The sequence below is a fragment of the Rhodnius prolixus genome, unplaced genomic scaffold (assembly GCF_049639745.1).
Source record: "Rhodnius prolixus isolate KJV_2025 unplaced genomic scaffold, Rpr scaffold_2, whole genome shotgun sequence".
Classification (NCBI taxonomy): domain Eukaryota; kingdom Metazoa; phylum Arthropoda; class Insecta; order Hemiptera; family Reduviidae; genus Rhodnius; species Rhodnius prolixus.
The window spans coordinates 57,937,005-57,957,413 of NW_027411592.1; the positions used below are offsets into that span (position 1 = coordinate 57,937,005).

A 20,409-nucleotide genomic window follows, 5' to 3' on the forward strand; every position below is an offset into this window, starting at 1 on the left:
GTTAAGAAAGGAAGGACTCTGAATGGCATACAAAGAAGCACTGTGCAGAGGATAAGATTAGCTTTGAACTTTTTAAAAATAAAGTTTAAAGTTTATTCCTAAGCCAATTAAAATTAAGCGTCCTCCCAAGTTTTAAACTCTCTATATTGTAGTAATAATTATCTAGTTTCTCTAGCTTAATCCTTGCATTTTCTTAATAACATATCTTTTTTTTGCGATCAAATTTTTATTTAATATAGAAAATACAATGTACCGCTGTAAATAAATTAAATTCTCCAAAAATTGTAATTGGATGATTGAAATATCTCATTCATTGTACAAATTATCTTTAAAAGAAATTATTTAATAATTATTTAGAAAGATTTCTAAATATTCATTAAAATAAGAAAGCCCTAAATGAAATTTGGCTACAAAATAAATAGGCATCATTTATTACATAATAATTGGACTTAAATCAGTTTTCATTTACTTTTCTTCACTCATGTAGTATATTTCTTCCTCTTCTACTTTTTTCCCCATAAATGTTCTTATAAAAATAATGTAACTATCTTAAGCAAATTTTGATTGAGTTTCTTAGCGTAAGGATAAAAGTAGGAATCGAATAATGTATAATTTACAAACAAGGAGCTGTGAAAAAGTAAAAGTTTTCGCGACAAACTATGAAATTAATGTTTTCTTATTTTCCCATTTTTTTTTTTTGGCTTTTCATTGAAGTCGTATCAGTTCCCATAATTATCCGGCTCGCATGCTACTTTTTTTTTAAATACCGTACGTGTTCGGATCATAAAATCAGGTGTAATTCTGGATCCAATCAATATATTCAATTATTTTTGTTTTCTATCGTTTGCCCGACGCAGGTATTGAAACCATTTTACATGTTACCTTCTTGTTTCTGTTAAAGATATATATTATCGTAGTTGGCATAATAGTGACTATTTCTTTCTATTTATTGAGGTTATTTTAGGGAAGGCAGTGGCCAATAAGATTATCCTTAGAGTGCCTCTAAATCACTCCGGAATTAGTGCGAAGTGGTTTGGTTCCTCCTTTTAGAAACCACTGTGGCCAACTTTCCGCCTTGACGCCATTAATCAACGGAACACTTGTGAGAAATAAATCACTGTGTTTGCTGAATAACTAACGAGAACAAAGTTATAGACACTTAATAAACATAATGAAAATGTCCAAGGATTGGGGTTACTTGGATGTCGCCCAATAGTATTGAGAAAAAACAAAAATTGCTCCTTCGTAGGAACCGGCTGCCCTCGGAGCTAGAGTCTCCTCCCAAACTCAGCATAAGTTTTTTTTGTTTTTTGTTTTTTTTATGTAGCCCTTGTTAAACTAATGATGGAGAAGATGTTGAAGGTGTAACTGCTGGTCTGCTCCAGACTTTCAAGATTTGACAAACTAGCACAAAACTTCGTATAATTTAACTAGACTACACATTAAAAATAGTTCGTTATTTTAAGTTGTTTCTCTAAATGTAACATTTTTTAGAATTTTTTTTATTATAAAACGAAATCTCCAAAACTTTTTCACAGAATTGAATTAACTCCTTGAGCTTGGAAAATTGAAATATAAAAAATACTTTTAAGATAGCAAATTTTCAAAATTTGTTTAATAATGACTGTAATACAATTAAAAATGAATTCAAACAATTTTCTTGTTGAAAATTAACTGAAAAATCTATAAGATTTAAGCAAATACAAATTTTATTAAGAAAAGAAATGTATATATTAACAGTTTTTCTTGTCTTTATTGTAAATAAACAATTAAGTGATTAGTATTAAATAATATTTGTTAAACGAATATTATAAACTATATTATAATATTGTTATGGGGTTTGTTTTACCCACTTTATATAAATATATAGAAATTTTAATCTACGTTAAAATTGGTTTAATCATGCCTAAAATACGCTTTAAAAAAAGAACAAAAAGAAAATGCTATACATTAACAAGAAAAGTATTCAGCTCTTTAAACATGAGTTTAATAAATTTATTGCTTTCTTTTTCTATTCTTTATTGTGAACTTGTTCTTTTTTTTTGATATTTTTAATATTATTAAACTCAAAATCAAATCAAATGAACTGAACAAATAAAAAAAGAAATTTTTGTGTAATATATTTAAGTAAAATATAATTCTTTTTCAAATAATTTGGATTTTATTATTAATTGGACAGAAAGTGTGATGACCATTTTCATTTTTCTAAACCCGTTGATTTTTGAATCCTCAAATTTAAAAGAGAATTTCTGTTGGTGTTAGTAAATCAAACTCTGTGGCTCTCGGGAGATTCTTGCTGAGCTCCAAACTTTCGTATCTTTTATGGGCTGAACTCAAAACTTCTTTGTGTCTTCTCTCAGCCTCTCGGTTTAAAGGGGCTTTAGCAAGTTGCAAAAGGATTTATTTTTACTAAGCAAACTAATAATTTTCTGGTTCTTTTAATAAGAAAATGATCATAACGATATTAGTTTTTTTAAAAATACATTTTTAAACTATATTTGTAATCCTCACTACATTTTACGGCACTCTTTTCTCCTATGTAAATGACAAACCTAAAAACAAAATTGCCCTTTTTTTTAACCACATAATAAACAAAACTTTCACTTTTAGGCCCATACGTATGATTATGATTTACACCCAAAATATTTATTTCAGATTGGTGCAGAGATATTGACTTCTAAGTTTCCGTAGCACGCTTGTTTATCGTATCCCTGATCATTTTCGTATTTTCATCTATCATCAAGGAAGTAGGTTCCGCATTGTTTAAAACATTCAAGATATCGTCCCTGTTAAAGCCATTCACAATAAGAACATGTTAAAACATGGCCACATTAAGAACAATTATACTTTCAAGGTAATTAAGCATGCGTCTTTACAGTGGAGGGGAAATATGAATCATGAAAAGACTTCACAATGATGGAGGTGAAGAAAGAATTTAAGACTTCTTCAAGGGAATAGAGCTAAAATCTCATGTTAAAGAAGGAGGTAGATGATTCACACCATCTGCAGATGATGCGAGGCCAAGAGGCATTTCAACTATTGATATGGAAATAAGGCTATAGGGAACAGGAATACCCTATGTACGATTGCTAGAGATAGTTAAAAAAAAAACATGAAAAACATACTCAACTACAACTTTCTCATTTTAACATTAAATAAAATCTTAAGGCCTAGACCGGTTATCAAACCCAAGTACTACAATAGATATTAGCTTTGCAGGTTTCGTCTCAAACCGCACGGCTACTGCGTGGCGCCTGGCTAGAAATGGTACATAAGATTTATCAAGGTACTGATTAGGATAAGTAGGAAAACAATTTGGATCACAGTACGACTAATAGAATCATACTAAAAATACTATTTTGAATTTGGAGATGCGTCATTTAAAGCTCAGTCAGAGGGTAGTGTGATACAATCCACCAAATGTTCCTCAAAAAATCTCTCAAGATTTCTGAAACAGATCATGTTTAGGAGATCTCTGACGGAGTAAATCAATAATTTTATTCTAAGAATACCAAACCATTTACTTAATGTACAAGTTACCTCAGATGTAAAAATTAACTTTTAATAGAAAGTTGTAATAAAAAAAAAAAAAAATTACCAAATGAATTTAAAAAATTCACAAAACTAAGGAGAGAAATTAGACAAGCATAGCGCTAGTCTTAATTTATGCGATTTTATTCTATTTGACCTTGGGTTTTTCTGATTTTCTGTTTCTGCAAGCTAATTTCCTTCTATTTCAATGTTTGCAGGTGCCCCCTCCTAATTCCTCTTTTATACCTTACATTCAGCACGTTATATTTATAAAAATGTTTTTGGTTATCATTTTATTTTCACAAAATATATAATTCCAGCCTGATAATTCACACCTATCTTAGCTAGGAATTTAGCCTAGCGAATTTATTCCACTCATTCCCAGAAGTACTGAATAATATTAAATTTAACCCAAAAAAATTGCTTAATAGCTTGAATATTATTTTCCTTAATGGTAAATTGTATTTATCGCAGAATGCTTTTTATAAGTATGTAAAGATAAAGAGTTCATACTGACTTAGTAACAGAACCAATCCTAATCGTTTTAAAAACAATAGCAATTGCGCACGAAGCAGGAGCTGAATCTATGCGCATGTGTCGTCATAGACATGGAACTATACCAGCCATGTTGGATCTTCGATCCATTCAAAAGATCCCTCCCATTTGTGTTGTAATGTAGAGTCCGATGTAGTGAAAATAAAGAAAAGGAAAATATTAAAAAAAGAATTGTGCTAATGATTATTTATAAAAAAGTATCAGTGTTCTTTACATGTGTTGCTGGGAAATTTTACTCAAGACCTACTAATTAATACTACCTTCACGCACGAATACACGTTAACTACAAGTTTACTAGATCTCATCTAGTGTCGCCATTTTGATGACAGCGCCTCAGTGCCGATTTCTAGCAATTTTCGCTTTTAATGCCCCCTGTATTCTGAAATCGTAAGTAAGAATTGTTTAAACCACCGACAGATTGCGTATTATAAATGTGTACTTCAAATTACTGTTCATTTTCTTGAGTAAAAATGTCAAAATTATTGTTTGAACAGAAACACTTTTCCCTTCCCCAAAGTAAAATTTTTCAACAGGACTGGCTTGGGCGTCATGAGATTATATCCTTTGTTTCCCCCTCCAGTAGTTTCTTTGAAATATATCTTTTTTACAATATTAAATTAAAAGTTTATCTAATAACCTACTTAACTTTCAGTGAACTTATAAAGAAGTTAGAAAAAGAAAAACTTTCCACCACAGCATAACCCCTTGCCAAAATGTCTGGCCATTATCGAGTTCAGAATGAGTTAGTTGAACTATTTAGCTATGTTTCATCATTAGGTTATTTCTGATGGTTATTTTATAAAATTACTTTCACCCGCCTTCATTTTACAGTTACTTGTAGCTTAGACCTCTATATTAGCTATTTATTATGTGTTTACAATGCTCAAGAAATGAGAATGTAACATTGCTCCAAACTTCAATGTTTGGAAAAATGCTGTCAATATTGTGAGATCCACCCTTTTTTTTTATAGCTCATACTTAGTTCAGAATTTTAGTTGTTGGTGTTAACAATTTTTTCCCCGATGAGATTTTTTACAATGTTGTTCATTTTCTGTGTACGAGATTCACATAAACCTTTACTATTTTCATACCGAATTAGTAGTTAGCTATTCATAAAATGCAAGTATTGTGCAAAGAAAGGTACGAGAGTTAATTTCGTTTTAAAGCTTTTCGTTTAAGACCACTTAGGTACTTTATAAGTTAATGAATAGGAAAAACAAGAGCTCTTTAAAATATAGAAGAATGTTTATAATATCTATAAAAGGTAGAGTGAAAGAGAAAACTAGTAGTTAATCTAATTACCTTTCCACAGGTTAACATCCTGAAATAGTTCCGACTTATAGAAATGGAGGATCAAACTCCAGGGCAATCCTCGTCAGGGGAAACTATCACTGACATTCAAAACTATCTGGAAACATTCAATAAAGAAATAGAAGGCGGAGACAACAATGTTACACAAGTTAAATTTGAAACAGGTAAGTTTAAAACAAAATATACTATTTCCTTTTTTTTTTCAAAACGCTTGCCTTTTATATATTTTTTTTGCTGTGAAGCAAATCCACAGTGATCTAAAAGATCTACTGTGACTCCTTTAGACGTTACTCTGTTCATAAAATATTAACGATATGGGTTTTACTAAAGCCAAATAGTTGCACACATCATCTAAAAGTTTAAAAGCCCTAAGTGCTGGTGTGAAAGCAATGTAGTGTTGTATGACCGAAAACTGTAGATATGCAATGTTGCTGGAAGAAGTCGATATTCACTTTCTTCTAAGAGGAGCTTCTGAGATTTGTAAATTTATTTGGTTAATAATAAAGATGGAAGTGATTAATCGCTTCTCAAATCCACTTTTTTGCTCTATTTTACTTGATTAGGTTGAAGATATTTTTTGAAAAGAAGTGTAAGCAATTTAATTTTTATATTAAATATAAAACAAGATTTTAATTTTGAATTACAGACTTCAACTCCAAGTTTCTGATCTATTTAATTTGTTAGAGTATAAGCTATTGTAGACCACATTTTCCACACAAAGAAGTTGTAATGCTGACAGTATATGCTATTTTTTATTTAATTTTTATGAGAGGATGTAGAATGTAAGAATTTGTTATCCATTAACTCAAGGGATTCCAAAAGTAGAATTACTGGTTTTCTAGTCTGGGGAATATAGTCTTAACTTAGGTTTTACCATCAAATTGATAGTCTTTCTAATGTTATCCGAACTTAAAAGCTTGGAGTCTCCACATGACACTATTTTGTACTATTTTTTCGCTTTCTTATTCATCCTTATACTTGAGCAGCGAAAGCCAACTTGTTATATTGTAAGGTACCCATTTTATTCAAGTGTAGTTGAAGTAGTCAGAAAGTCATACCAGCCAAATCTATTTTAGATCTTTGATTGTTTTTATTGCATTGTTTACTGAAAAAGCAAGGTACAATTGATTATTTGTGTGTGATGATGTAGATTTACCAGTTACTCTTGATTTAACCTGCTAAGTAATTCTGCAGAGTGTCTCTTATTGAAGACACATATGTGCTTGTGTTCCTCAGAGACCTTTGTAAATTTGCTAGAACCTAGACCATTCCACTAATGAGGATGAGGACGAATATTTCATGTTTTTTCTGGAAATGAAACAGCTTTGTTTCAACAATTTTTTTTTTTTAATGTTTTCTAGGCACTGAGCAAAACAATGAAGAGGCTAATTCTACGGAAAATGGTGAAAGTGGAGCTTATTATCTAGATCAGTCTACAGGCCAGTATTATTATGAGACTAGAGGTGAAGATGGGCGAAGGGTTATGACTGTTGTACAAGGTGGGTTTTGACTGTAGTATTTCTTTTCTTTTTAAGTTCTTCTTTTAATATTAATGATTTCTTAAAGCGAATTATAACTTTTCTTTGTCTCAGGTATTCCTGAATCTCCACCGACTGAAGAGCATTACGTTTCTATCACCGAAAATAATATAGAAGAAAATGAACAACAAAGTGAAGATGTATGTTTAATATAATATGTTTACTCTATTTTCTTTGGTAAAAAAAAGTTATTTTCTTTTAATAAAACTGACATCCTGAATCATAAATTTTCTAGGTACAAGTAGTTGATGAAAATGTCCAAATGGTGGTTGGAGCTGGTGATTCATTTCAAACGGTTACAATTGTGCCATCGGAGACGAGTAGCGGGGAATTAAGTTATGTTCTTATTGTACAACAGCCTGGCGAGGATGATGACAAGGAAAAAGAAGAAGATCAAGATTTAACAGTTTATGATTTTGATGACCAAGAGGAGCCAAATCCAATCAGCGGCGCGGTCAGTACCTTTTTTCCAAAAGTTATACCATTACCTTTCTTAATTTACTAAACTGTGTAAGATGTCCATTTTTCTAAAAAAACACTTGCCAGGTTGCAAAGCTGCACGTTACTCCGAAAAGACCTCTTTGTATTTTATACATGTTGTTCGAAAATATGTATATAAAATTTAAAGACAATCATTGAAGCCATTTTTTCGAGAATATTTAAAAAAATGAGAAAATTCCATCCAATAGAGAGGTTCTCTGATCGAGGGTTGACTAAGTTAGGTCCTCTGGTAAGACTCAAGTTATATTTTAAGATTCAGCTTCCTATAGTTCATTTTTGTGAGATTTTGGTTCACTAAAGGACCATTTTTTGTGGTTCAGGGAACCTTAAAACGAAAATATCTGTGGTGAAAACTCCATATCGATAGTTTGGACATGGAAAAAGGGTTTTATAATTTTAACTTAACTTTTTGGTATCGATTATTATCTTCCTTCATTCTTCAGGGAGCATCTTTTAACTACAAAAAAAAGAGACTTTGTAGTTGCCCAATGGGCACGTGATTGTCTTGTAAGTTTACTAACACAAATTGACTAATTGACTAACAGGTTCGCTAATACTATGACTAACGTTACGCTGCAAAATTTGTGTAAACATTATTTTTAATTTATTTTAGTTTATAGAAAATTTGAGATAGAAGACAATGTTCGCTGAAAAGTCAGGAAAAAAAAATTGTATAAAGCAGGCCCTATATGGATTGTGTAGGTGTTTTGGTGGATACCCGTAGGGATGCCAAAGATACTTGTAAATCCTATAGGGTAAACAAGTACTTTTTGGGATAGTACCATTAACTATAAAGTTTGAGCATGTTTGATGCTTGATAACATGAACAGTCTTCCATTAAGGACTATTTTTCAATCTGCTGTTGTATCCAAGACACACATACATTAATTAGTTATTATTATTATTTTTGTTGCTTTCTGGACTTTGTAAGTAGATAAAGACTTGAAATTTATATTGAGTGCAATCCACATTGAACGAACATTTAATAAAATGCTCCCCCTTCCACCAATAATGTGAATGAATGAGCCCACAAGATCAAGGAGCCCCCTTTACGTGTTTAGATATACTGTGTTCTTGATCAGAAATTTGTTAGTTGTATTCTATTTCAAATTTAGTAGGTTTTCTTGTGAAATTAGTCGAAATAATGAGTTTGATGTCATATGGGTTAGCAGGTCATAAATTAGAAAAATATTTAAAATGGATGTATGAAATGGGTTGACCCGCTCTAAGTATAAATTATAAAAGATAATGATAATTCTTCGAGACTAGAGAACTGTAATCATTAAAATAATTATTTTAACAAATACAAGCTTTTGAATAAGAAATAAGTAAAATGTTTTATGGTGGCAACATTGTTCTTTGCGCCACAAATTGTATAAATTTTTACAAATTGTAGATTTAGTGACTAGTTAAGATTAGTTTTTAAGTGATAGAAATTATCAAATTTGACATTTTCGTTAGATAAATTTCTTTTCCTTTAGAAAAAGGTAGATCTTCTATAAAAACAGAAAAACTTCGATAGTTTATGAATTTACATGTTGACACTGGTAAACACTTAAATGTATAACCTCAAGTTTAAAAAAAAAAATAATTGAAGGAAGGTTTATTAGCTAAAAATTTCACAATCAGTGTGATGAGCAAAATCCAACTAAAATTTAAATGATGTAAAGAAAGATATTCAGTGATAGTAAATATTTATTTTTTTATTGATTCAGGAATCTGCTGATGAAGAAGACAAAAGCAAAGTGATAAAAGTAATGCCCAAGAAATCGCAGACTGTTACACAGGCCCACATGTGCAATTATTGCAATTACACAAGTCCGAAGAGGTTAGTTCGTCACGTTAATCTTTGATATTATGTATTTAAGTTACTTGCTTAAAAAACGCGGCGTAGATTTTTTTTTTTATTGTTTATAAAAAAAAAGAAAATTTAAGAAAAAAAAATTAATTGAATTCTATTTTACTGAAATTTGAAAGTTAAAGGGCATTTATTTCTTTTCAATTGCAAACTATGTATCCAAGAAGGAAAGTTGAGGGCTTGAAACTTCAGTTTATTACATTAACAAAGTAAATACTTTTCATTTGAGGAAAAAAATGATTATAATTAAATCAGTTTACGGCATAAAGGCAATATTTTTAAACAAAAAAAGTTTTTGTGAAGGTTTTATTTAATAAAGGGTAAAGGATTTGAAAGCAATAAATAATAGTAATAAAGTAATACATAAATTGAATAATTTCATGAAAGAACAGTCCATCTAGATTTTTTTTGTATATTTGGAGAAAGTAAATCAATTAAATCACTTGTCTGCAAGAAATCACTACAAGTTAGCGTTACGATAGTTAACCGATTTTGAAAGGGAAAATTAGTTTGTGTGCATGTGTCAAATGAAATCATGGGTTATTTGCATTGTTTTGTAAGTGAACGTTCTCAGGAAAGCCTATAACACCACAATAGATTGGTCAAACCAATTTTAACATATTATCTGTGGTACCAAACCTTATTTTTGGTCCATGCAGAATTGATAAAAAGATTGAGTGAGAACGTTACAGGTTGAAAACGCGATTTTTTGAGTTTGTTGCTCGAGATCTCTGCAGCCTTACAGCATCTTTAATGGTTAGGTGTGCCACAGGCATTGGGTTCACTTCTAGTTTTTGTACAAGGGAGATTCAAGGTACATATTGGCGAGTTTTTAAGATCAGCTTTCATATCTTGTTGAACAATTATCTTAGCCTTACTTTTTGTTTCTTATTCTGATTATACGCAACTTTATTAATATAAGTTAATTGTGTAAGTTTGAAGCTTTCAACTTAACTCTTGGATGGTTCAGTTTTTAAAGACTAACTCTTGGCTAACTCTATTTAAAGTTAACAAAAATTTTTTAGGTATTTACTATCACGTCATATGAAATCACATTCAGAAGAAAGGCCACACAAATGTAGTGTGTGCGAAAGAGGTTTTAAAACTCTGGCATCATTACAAAATCACGTCAATACCCATACTGGCACAAAACCTCATCGTTGTAAATATTGCTCAAGTGCTTTTACTACCTCAGGTTTGTATTTTATTATTTTAAAAAATGTGCGGCGTCTTTTTTTTTTTCCAATCGAAAGTGCCTCTGACATTTTTCTTTTTTCTCTCCTTAGGGGAACTTGTACGTCATGTCAGATATAAACATACACATGAAAAACCACATAAATGTACCATTTGTGAATATGCCAGCGTAGAGCTTAGTAAGATGCGAAACCATATGAGATGCCATACAGGAGAAAGGCCTTATCAGGTTTGTTTAACTAATTTAATTTTTAAGAAAAAAATTTTTTTGTTTTATTTGTTGCGTCAAAAATATAATAATAGTTACGTAACTAGAGCGAAAAGTGATTCTTTTCTTGTGTGAGTGCGGAATATTATGTCACGAGCCGAAGGCGACATGTTATGTTAGGTTCCCTCAAGTAAGAAAACACTTCTGCAATAATGTAAATTTTAATTTGCACAATATTAAAAGTTAGGTTAGTTTAAGTTTCGTTGTTTTTTTAAATAAATCAATAGAAACCCTATGTTGGGTCTACTTCAGAAGGAAGAAGATAAGCCGAATTGTTCTATAGATTAGCATAAATAATTAGATAATCTAATAGTAAACACATCAATGTGCGGATAGTGGTTCGTGTTGGAAAGTAGGCGTTTCCGCACTCTCCTATCTATTTTGTAAGCAGTGATTTTCTGTACGACTTCAGGAAAACTAATTTACACATTTGTTTTTGTTTTATTATAGTGTCCACATTGTACGTACGCCAGTCCAGATACGTTCAAGCTTAAACGACATCTTAGAATACATACGGGCGAAAAGCCATACGAATGTGATATCTGCATGACGAGGTTTACCCAGTCAAACAGTCTTAAGGCTCACAAACTAATACACAGTGGTAAGTTAATGTACTGTTTAACCGCATTCAGCCATGTGTAACATGTAAAAAAAAAAAAAAAACACTGTAAACACTAAAACAATCCATTGTTACTTAAAGCAGCTGCCTTTAAAAACATTTACGGATTAGTAAACACAAACAACTATTTTTTTTTTTTTTTTTATTTAAGACTTTTTGGTGTAGTTTAGGTATGGGGCGAAATTGAGTCCCATTTTTTTTCTTAATAGGCGCATGGCAATACGGTTAAACAGTACGGAGCTCAATACCATCTATTTCTTTTTCTTTTTTTGGAAATAGTTTTTGGATTAAATTATTTTGAAAAATATTCGTACGGTGATGCTCTTATCTGGTTTTCTATGGAGGCGGCATTAAAAAAAGAAAAATCGCGCTCTGAAACCTGGCGACCATCTAGGACCACTTAGAAAGAGTTTAGGGTGACTCCTTCATAGAAGGCTTTTGCACCTCTCTTCCCTAGAAGGATTAGCCCTTCTCCACGGTCCACGAAATGCCCATTAGAGTTCGCATTAATTAACACAAACATGTTATGAATATGACGTATTACTGGGAAGTCCGAAGTTACGAGTTTAAATTATTATTTGTTAAAAAAAAAAATCAGAGTAAAAGATGAGCTACAAGTATAGACCATAACATCTGTAATTTGGCACTTCTATATTCAAGCCCTTTTAGAAGCTCTTTTTTAGGACCTAAAGAAAGGTTCTTTGGAAGAGTCAGTCCCTAAATTTGTTCGATATTCGGGGAACATTTTCTAAAAATTATTCATTTTACGATCGTTTGATACTAATAGTTTTTAAGTAAAAGTCTGAAGTCTGAAGAATAAGAAACTGGTCTAAGTCTAACTTAGGCTATTTAAATCTTGCTGATATTGTTTTAATGATCTCAACAACGAAATGAAAATTAGAGAAATTTGCGATGGATTTTTTTGTTTTTGTTTTTATCGTTGAGTTTTTATTGTGTTAATTAAAAAAGAAAAATCAGACTTCATGTTTTTTTTTAAAAAAATAAATAAATCTGGATTGTTTTTAAAAGTAACTGAGGATATCTTATTATTGTTAGTAGGTGAAAAGCCTGTGTATCAATGTGAACTATGTCCCGCTACTTGCGGCCGAAAAACTGATCTCAGGATTCATGTACAAAAACTTCACACCTCAGATAAACCATTGAAATGTAAACGATGTGGTAAACAGTTTCCAGATAGGTATACTTACAAGGTTAGATTCTTTTTTTTTTTTGTGAGTGTTTTTTATGAATACGTTAAATTCATTTATTAATTTTAGATATCTTGATTTCTTTAATCAACAAAATGTTTCCAATTTCTAGGTACATAATAAATCTCACGAAGGTGAAAAGTGTTGGAAATGTGATCTATGCCCTTATGCGTCCGTTTCACAACGTCATTTAGAGTCGCATATGTTAATACATACCGATGAAAAACCATTCCAATGTGATCAGTGTGATCAGGTAAATATATATTTAACGTAAATAATAAGTTTATATTTAAGTAGATGAAATTCTAAGGTACTTCAGTTGAAAACATCTCGAAGTTGGTATTTTTCTTAAAAGTCAAAACTTTTCCTTTTTTTAATATAATAATATTAAACTGCTTCTTATTCTCTTGTCCAGTAAATGTTACATTCTCCCAAGATTGTTATGTGCATCAAAATGAATGTATTTTCTTTAGATTATAATTTATTAATTATATGTTGTTTTTTTTCAGGCTTTCAGGCAAAAACAGTTACTGAAACGACACCAAAACCTTTACCACAATCCTAATTATGTTCCTCCAGCTCCACGAGAAAAAACACACGAATGTCCAGAATGTCAACGTGCGTTCAGGTGAATTTTTATCATCAACTTTCTACTTTTTCTTACAAAAAAAAACATTACCTTAAAACTTAGGGTAATTATTACTTATTAATTAATTAATGAGTATTGGAGAGGGCCTGAGCCCTACTTACCCAAAACCCCAATTGGTCCTTACAGCTTCTCCAACAAATCATAATTTCCTAATATTCAAAGGGAAAAAGTAGTGCACGACAAGAAATATCACCCTTATTCATTTTTAACGTTACCAGTGAAATTGCTTTTGGTCTTGGCAATACCCATTAAACTATCATTACAATTAAATTAAATTCCATGTTTAACAGGCATAAAGGGAATTTAATTCGTCATATGTCAGCCCATGATCCACTGTCAACAGCTCACGAAAAAGCGTTAGCATTAAAATTGGGTAGACAGAAGAAGATACAGATCATAGATGGTCAACAGGTTGAAGTGATGCCTGGCGAAGAAGAGGATGAAGATGAAGCTGATGAAACGGACGCCACTGGTGAAGACAATGGTCTGGAAGGATCTGTAATGGCTGTGGAAGGCTGTGATGGACAGCAGTATGTTGTTCTAGAAGTTATACAACTACAGGTTAGGCTTCTTTACTCTATCATGATCAGCTGTTTTTTTTATTTTTATATTTTGAAAGAGTTTTTGTGCAGAAATAATTATTAATTTTTTAATATGGCAGGATGGCGAAGGTGAAGAGCAACAAGTGGCTGTGGTAGCTGGTGACCAAACTATTGAACAGGCCGTTGCAGCGTTAAATTCATCGTCTCAGAATTCTGGAACTAGTGAAACGATTATTCCTGACCCACTGGCTACTACAGATATAAGTATGTATACAATCTCATACTGTTATTATGTTAGTTAGTAATACTTAGTTACGTTCTAAGAGTGGAAATTGTTTCCTATTCGATTTTTGGTCAAAAAGTGAGAAAATATTTTCCATTTCTCGTCAGATGTGTTGCCTTAAAGTGATTGTCGAGAAAATAGCGGAAAACTGTGGTTGAACTCTTCGGGAAAGAACATTCGACTTTTCCATTCTCAGCTAACCTTTTAATATTAGCAACTCATTTACTTGTTTTTAATGTTGTATAAACGTTGTAAGAGTAGAATTTTAGAAGGAAATCTAATCAACCTTTCACCCAAATATGGCGCCTTAATGTTAAACGTGGAAAATTGTTTTTAATAAAAGAATGGTAGATGATCATCATATTGATATTCTGGAGAGTAGCTGTTCTCTGTTTATCGATTTTAACCAATAGCTTATCATCTAGTTCCGAGCTAACAAAAAATTCAAATTTGTGAGTTCTACGATTTAAAGGTTTTGTATTATTGCTGAAACAGATAGCCAAGCACACTCATTTGTTTTAAGGCCACTTTATAAAAACCACTTTTGCTTGTTCTTAGGGACTTTAAAACATTCATTTTCAGTGGAAATTCAAAATAGAAAATCTACTCTATTGCTTTTTCTTTTTTGGATGGAAAGTAGAATGTAAAGAAGTCTATTGCCAACACTAACATGTCCATATCGCAATTTACATGATGAAATTTTCTTTAAATTTATAATTAAGGGAAAACTTACGCTGCCTCTCCCCCTTATACGTTAAAAAAATTTTTGCTTAGAGAAATAAAAAAGTACGGTTTTTTTTTTTGGTAACTTATTCATTAATCCATTTGAATGAAAGATTATTGCCAATTTTAGTTATAATTATTTACTTATGTTTTTTGCCAAACTTTCGTCCTAGGGCTTGCCCATTTTAAGGGATATGAAATAGAAAGTGGGACAGAAGTTTTTACAGAAAAAAGAATACCCTACACTATAGGTCAACAGCTTAGCAAAATAATAATAAATTATTGTAATCTTTCTAATTTTTGGAAAAATATACAATAAATAAAAATTACATATTAGCGTGAAAGTAATCATACTGTAAGTGGGGCAGCGCCGAAGAGAGCTAGAGAGTAGGGACCAGAGTAGTAGGTCAGAACTAAGCGACAGCGAGGAAGAGCAGCTAGGGGGGCCTCGGGACGACCCCGCGTCAGAATTAGAAGAGGAATCGATCACCTCGACCAGTGAGGGAGAGGGGTCCGGGGATACCAAAACAGGGCTGGGAGGGGCAGTGTTGGCCTAGAGCTCGGACTGGTCACATAGGACGCTGAGAGTCAGGGTAATTCTGCTGTCAGGACGGACAACGAGACGGGACTTCCGGCTGAAGCCTTATCACTGTGTACTAGCGTGAGAAGATTGTTTTCCTTTACTTTTGAGTTACATTTATGTTTTCATTTTCCTTTTTGTAAATAAAAGAGTGTATTAATTTCGTAATTATTTTGTGTTCTCTCCCCACTACCCCGACAAGCTCACATTCCCTGGCCTGTATTGTTCGGAGGGACGGGAGAGATTGGGACCGTTGGATCCCGTGTATATTATCGGCCTATCGAAGTACGCCCCATTCTTCGACGGGATATACCCCCTATTTTCTGGTGCATGGAAGGGAGCCCCGACTACCCCTGGGAATTCGAGCGGAGGGCAGGGACGCGGAAGCCGATCGAGACGGGTTTATACAGACTTTGCAACAGAACTTGAGTGAGGCGTATCGTATCGCTAAGGTGAAGGATTCGCAAACAAGGGAGGCAAGAGCCAAGACCCATGATAGGGGTAGGAAAAATCGGAATTTTGAAGTGGGGGATAGAGTATATCTGCACGAGCCGGCGGTACCGTTGGGACATGCTCGTAAATTTAGGCGGCCGTGGACGGGGCCTCATACAATCTTAGCCCAAACTTCTCCGGTAAACTATGAAATCGCCCTAGCCTCAGGGGGGAGTAGCGTAGTACATACTAACCGGATGAAGCCTGCCGTACAGGCAACGCCCACTAGGAGGCAAGATCGGGAGTCGTACGGGGAGGATGATAGGCTAAGGGTCCAGAGTCATTCCAGGGGCCCAATTGTTAGTTCCATCAGTAACCTTGGGGGGGGCAGGAGGAGTGACCATTGAGTTGAGCCTAGCAGGCCAACTACGGACGCTGCTGGTAGATAGCGGGTCCGAGGTTTCGATATTGAAACAACCAAAAAGGAAAATGAAAACATAAATGAAACTCAAAAGTAAAGGAAAACAATCTTCTCACGCTAGTACACAGTGATAAGGCTTCAGCCGGAAGTCCCGTCTCGTTGTCCGTCCTGACAGCAGAATTACCCTGACTCTCAGCGTCCTATGTGACCAGTCCGAGCTCTAGGCCAACACTGCCCCTCCCAGCCCTGTTTTGGTATCCCCGGACCCCTCTCCCTCACTGGTCGAGGTGATCGATTCCTCTTCTAATTCTGACGCGGGGTCGTCCCGAGGCCCCCCTAGCTGCTCTTCCTCGCTGTCGCTTAGTTCTGACCTACTACTCTGGTCCCTACTCTCTAGCTCTCTTCGGCGCTGCTCCACTTACAATACGAATTTCAAAGAAAATAGGATCTATTTTGGAGCAATTTAAAAAAAACAGAAAAATGAAGAATCCTTCCAGTGGGACTAATTTTTCCGAGCCTTACTTTAACGGATAACCTTCAAGTCGGGAAATACATGCGGTTTTTATGTTAAGCTAACCTTACACCAGATTTGAAAACAACTTCGTATTCACGGGATATTTCTGGTTCAAAACTCGAAAAATCTGCACAATCAATATTTTCTATTATACAGATAATAATTTTCAACTAAATTGGAACTTAATTTTTTTTTTTTTTCCAGGATTAGAAGATGGTACACAGATTAAATGCGAAACTGAAAAACGTAATTCACTTCAAGATGATATGCAAAATTGTTTCGGCTTTGATGAAGACGAAGACGATAAAGAAGAAATGGAGCAGTAATAATTGTTTTTTTTTATTCATTTCTTTAAAAAAATTTAAAATTGAGTGAGTATTTTTAATTATAATTTAGAATAATTTGCTTTTTTCGTTGCATGCGTAAGAAAATTTCGAAATTTTAGTGGTCTTTACTAATGGAAACGAAGGGTATTAGCCTATAGTCTCTGACTTTACCGACTTTACCCTAAAATAACTGACATTTTAAATTAATTAAAAGAATTAAAAACCAGCTGAAATGGCTCTTTAATATTATTGATTAATTTTCCCTATTGTTTGCAATTATGAAGATTATTTTTCACTTTTTTTTATGTAAGTATTGCGATCAAGTTGAATTCTCCATTTCATCTTTATAATACTCACCTGACTTCAGAAAGGATGTTACCTTAATATAAGACATGATAAGTCGCTACAAACTATTGTTAATGTTTACCAAGTAAACATTCCTAACTAACACTACAAAACAAAAGACAGATTTACTTGTCGAATTATTCGACTTGTCTGGATTTTTTTGGAACTGAACTATGGGGTTTAAATCAAGCCTTCCACAATCCTTGTCCAATCCTAATACTCTGCCGAATTTAAAGACGCTCTCTTTTATGTCTCCAACCTTACCATTAGGTTTTCTATAACTCAACCAACTCGCATAGCCATGCCCTGAAGTGAAGAAGGCAAAATATTTGTCGAAACGTTGGCAAAAAAAAGACGAGTTATTGTTTTTAATTTGGACCGATTCCTCCCCAATTTGAATCCTTAATACTTACCATCAAATATTTCTTTCGTTTCCGTTTTAGTTATAATAAAAAATGCACTCCAACCTTCTCTATTCTTCCAGTCCAATTCTTTAGTATCCTTATTAATCATCTAACACACTTCCGGAAAACCCTGGATGTCGCTTGAAGAGCAAGTGACCTGGAAGACGAGACCATCTCATACAAATCTTCAGTTATAGGAAGGCATCCCAGTGGGAGGGAGTATTATTTTTATCTCTGCGATCTATTTTGACTTATTTTAAAATATGCAATTACACAAAACATTAATGAGAAACAAAAACCATATTGGAAAATGGTGAAAATTGGCTTTTTTAGGAAAATAGATTTGCTGTGTCCTTACACCTCCCTAAAAAATGAGTTTCGTTATAAATAAATAGTAAATTTTCTTTCTTTTTATTTATATTACAGGTCTTGCCTTATTTGATGGGAAAATTAATTTAAAAAAAAAAAGAAAAAGAAGCTATAAAGAAATTTTTCAGGCCATCTATAAAACCTGCATCAGGTCATATTTTTTATAGAAAATTAAAAAAAAAAAAATATATATATATTATATATAAAAAAAGTTATTGTAAAATTAAAAAGAAATGCATATTTCACAATACATTATTAGCCGAATAAGATGAAAAACCTGTTCACCTGTGTAAAGATCAAAACTTAAAAAAGAAAATGTCCTCTAGTCTTTCATAGTTATTTTGTTTTTCATGTGGAAAACTTTTCAACAAAAATAACAAACAAGGAGTCCTCTTGATGAAGGAATCTTTTTTTAATCATCCTTTAAAAATAATAATAATAATAATAATAACAATAAATAGTAGTTTTTATTTTTTACAATTATTAATAATAATATTTTACAAATAATAATAATAATAAATGTAAAACCAAAGACACATTTATTCATATTAATTTTTAAGTTAAACTGAACATTCCATTGAAGAAGATAAGTTTAGGTTCTTGCGTATCAATTTTTATTTTTTAATTTTTCTTTGTTTTAATTTTCTAGAAAAAAATCTTCGCCATTTCTTATTATTTAATTTTTTAAAAAATTAATAATTTTTTGTGTTATTTTTATAGTTTTATTGTTTGAAATATTTCAAGACTTAATTATCATTCTCCAATGGAATAATATTTTAATTTTTGTAAAAATAATATTCGTAAAGAATACTATTTCATTGTAAATTTACTTATTTATCGTAATTATTTTGTTTTTAATTTACTTAAAGTTACCATTTTGTTGCAAGCTTTCGTGTCAGTCAATGGGAGATAGGTGTAAAATTGATTACGTCTTAACACTTAAGGCGCTGGATATCGTTTTGCTTGGTCTTTCATTGTGTCAAAACTTTGTTTTTAATCATCGTCAACGACGAGGAGGGATGGTGTCCTTAGAAGAAATTTGAATCTATTAAATGACGAAGAGTGAATAGCTAGATTCCGTTTTGGTATATTAAGAGAGATTTTCATCTATTCTTTTTTCCTTCATACTTCAAGGTGGGCTTTACTTTTACAAATCCATCGTTCGAGTGAACAGAGGCGTTGTTAAGCGTCTTCTTATCTTTTCTAAAAAAATTAAAAAAAACCTCGTCTACTTTTTGAAGAAATGTGAGAGTTTCCCTCTTGAAAAGCATGTCCCCCAGGCACTTATATATATATGTATCCCCTATTTCTCCTCCACCAAATTCATCCCCCTCAACCTGAGTCTCTGTCCTGCACCGCAACTCTTTGTAGGTCTTCCTTTTTTTTTTCTTCTCAACGGTAACTGCATCTGCTTTATGTAGCCTGAATCTTTGCTGCTAATTGCTGCGATACATAGCTGAACTTTTTTTTTTTTTTTAATCAATTTCTTTTATCAGTTCCAAGACTTATTTCATTATCGCTGTCTTTCCAAATTTCTGTTACGTCTAATACAAATTGAAAGCATCATATATTTTCGAGATTATGCTTACACCAATCAAATTCACAGTTTCTCGTATCAAATTATCATTTTCATTTTTAAACATTTCTCGGGAAAATTTCTTCCATTTGTTTTAGGACAAAATATGAATGATGAAATGCCACTGTTTCAATCATTTATCGGGCACAAGTTCCTAGCGGCCAGTCCATTAAAATAAGCCAAAAATTTTGATTTTGTTCAAAATCATCTAACACCATTTTTGCTCTGAAATACTTATTAATCAATATCTACAACACGTAGCAAGATTTTCTCAGCAGATAACTCGGCCAGAATCAACAAGCAAAAGCAGTAATTAGGGGGCAGATATTCATCTTTAAACGTTTCATCAATCTTTCTATTTTGGTTTTGCCATCTTTACCACTGAGTATAATTGGAATCTTCTGTCTGTGCAGCAAAATGGTATTTTTAAATAGTTAATTTTAAATGATCAGTCTAAATGTAATTTTTAATTAAAAAATACAAATTATGTATAATATATTTATATATACAGAAAAAAAAACAAAAACAGAAAACACGTATTGTAAATTTCGCTCATATTTCACTTTTAAGTCTTATATATAATAACAATCTCTTTTGTAGAGGTAAGTGAGAATACTTTGTTTTTGGTTGCTTATATTTTCTTTTAGTTAGTCAAATGAAAT

General features: G+C 32.4%; 1 protein-coding gene and 1 long non-coding RNA gene across 5 annotated transcripts; one reads left to right on the forward strand and one right to left on the reverse strand.

Moving 5' to 3' along the window:
* Positions 1 to 1,245: 1,245 nt before the first annotated feature.
* LOC141450063 (uncharacterized) lies at positions 1,246 to 4,183 on the reverse strand. Its single transcript, XR_012455915.1, has 2 exons — positions 4,049 to 4,183; positions 1,246 to 2,786 (listed from the first exon to the last, which is right to left on the reverse strand). It is a non-coding gene; the product is annotated as an uncharacterized lncRNA (long non-coding RNA).
* On the forward strand, positions 3,378 to 20,299 carry LOC141450055 (uncharacterized). 4 transcript variants are annotated; one of them, XM_074120080.1, is made up of 17 exons: positions 3,378 to 4,473; positions 4,739 to 4,828; positions 5,399 to 5,561; positions 6,759 to 6,896; positions 6,990 to 7,075; positions 7,171 to 7,389; positions 9,152 to 9,264; positions 10,320 to 10,489; positions 10,581 to 10,717; positions 11,207 to 11,357; positions 12,432 to 12,586; positions 12,696 to 12,836; positions 13,093 to 13,211; positions 13,523 to 13,793; positions 13,894 to 14,038; positions 16,932 to 17,098; positions 18,229 to 20,299. In XM_074120080.1, the coding sequence occupies exons 3-16, from the start codon at positions 5,432 to 5,434 to the stop codon at positions 17,051 to 17,053; spliced, it is 2,097 nt and encodes a 698-aa protein (XP_073976181.1). In that variant the 5' UTR covers positions 3,378 to 4,473; positions 4,739 to 4,828; positions 5,399 to 5,431; the 3' UTR covers positions 17,054 to 17,098; positions 18,229 to 20,299. The 4 variants fall into 4 exon arrangements, with proteins under 4 accessions (XP_073976181.1, XP_073976179.1, XP_073976183.1 ...); XM_074120078.1 differs by lacking the exon at positions 4,739 to 4,828; XM_074120082.1 differs by lacking the exon at positions 4,739 to 4,828 and having other exon boundaries at positions 12,435 to 12,586.
* Positions 20,300 to 20,409: the final 110 nt, after the last annotated feature.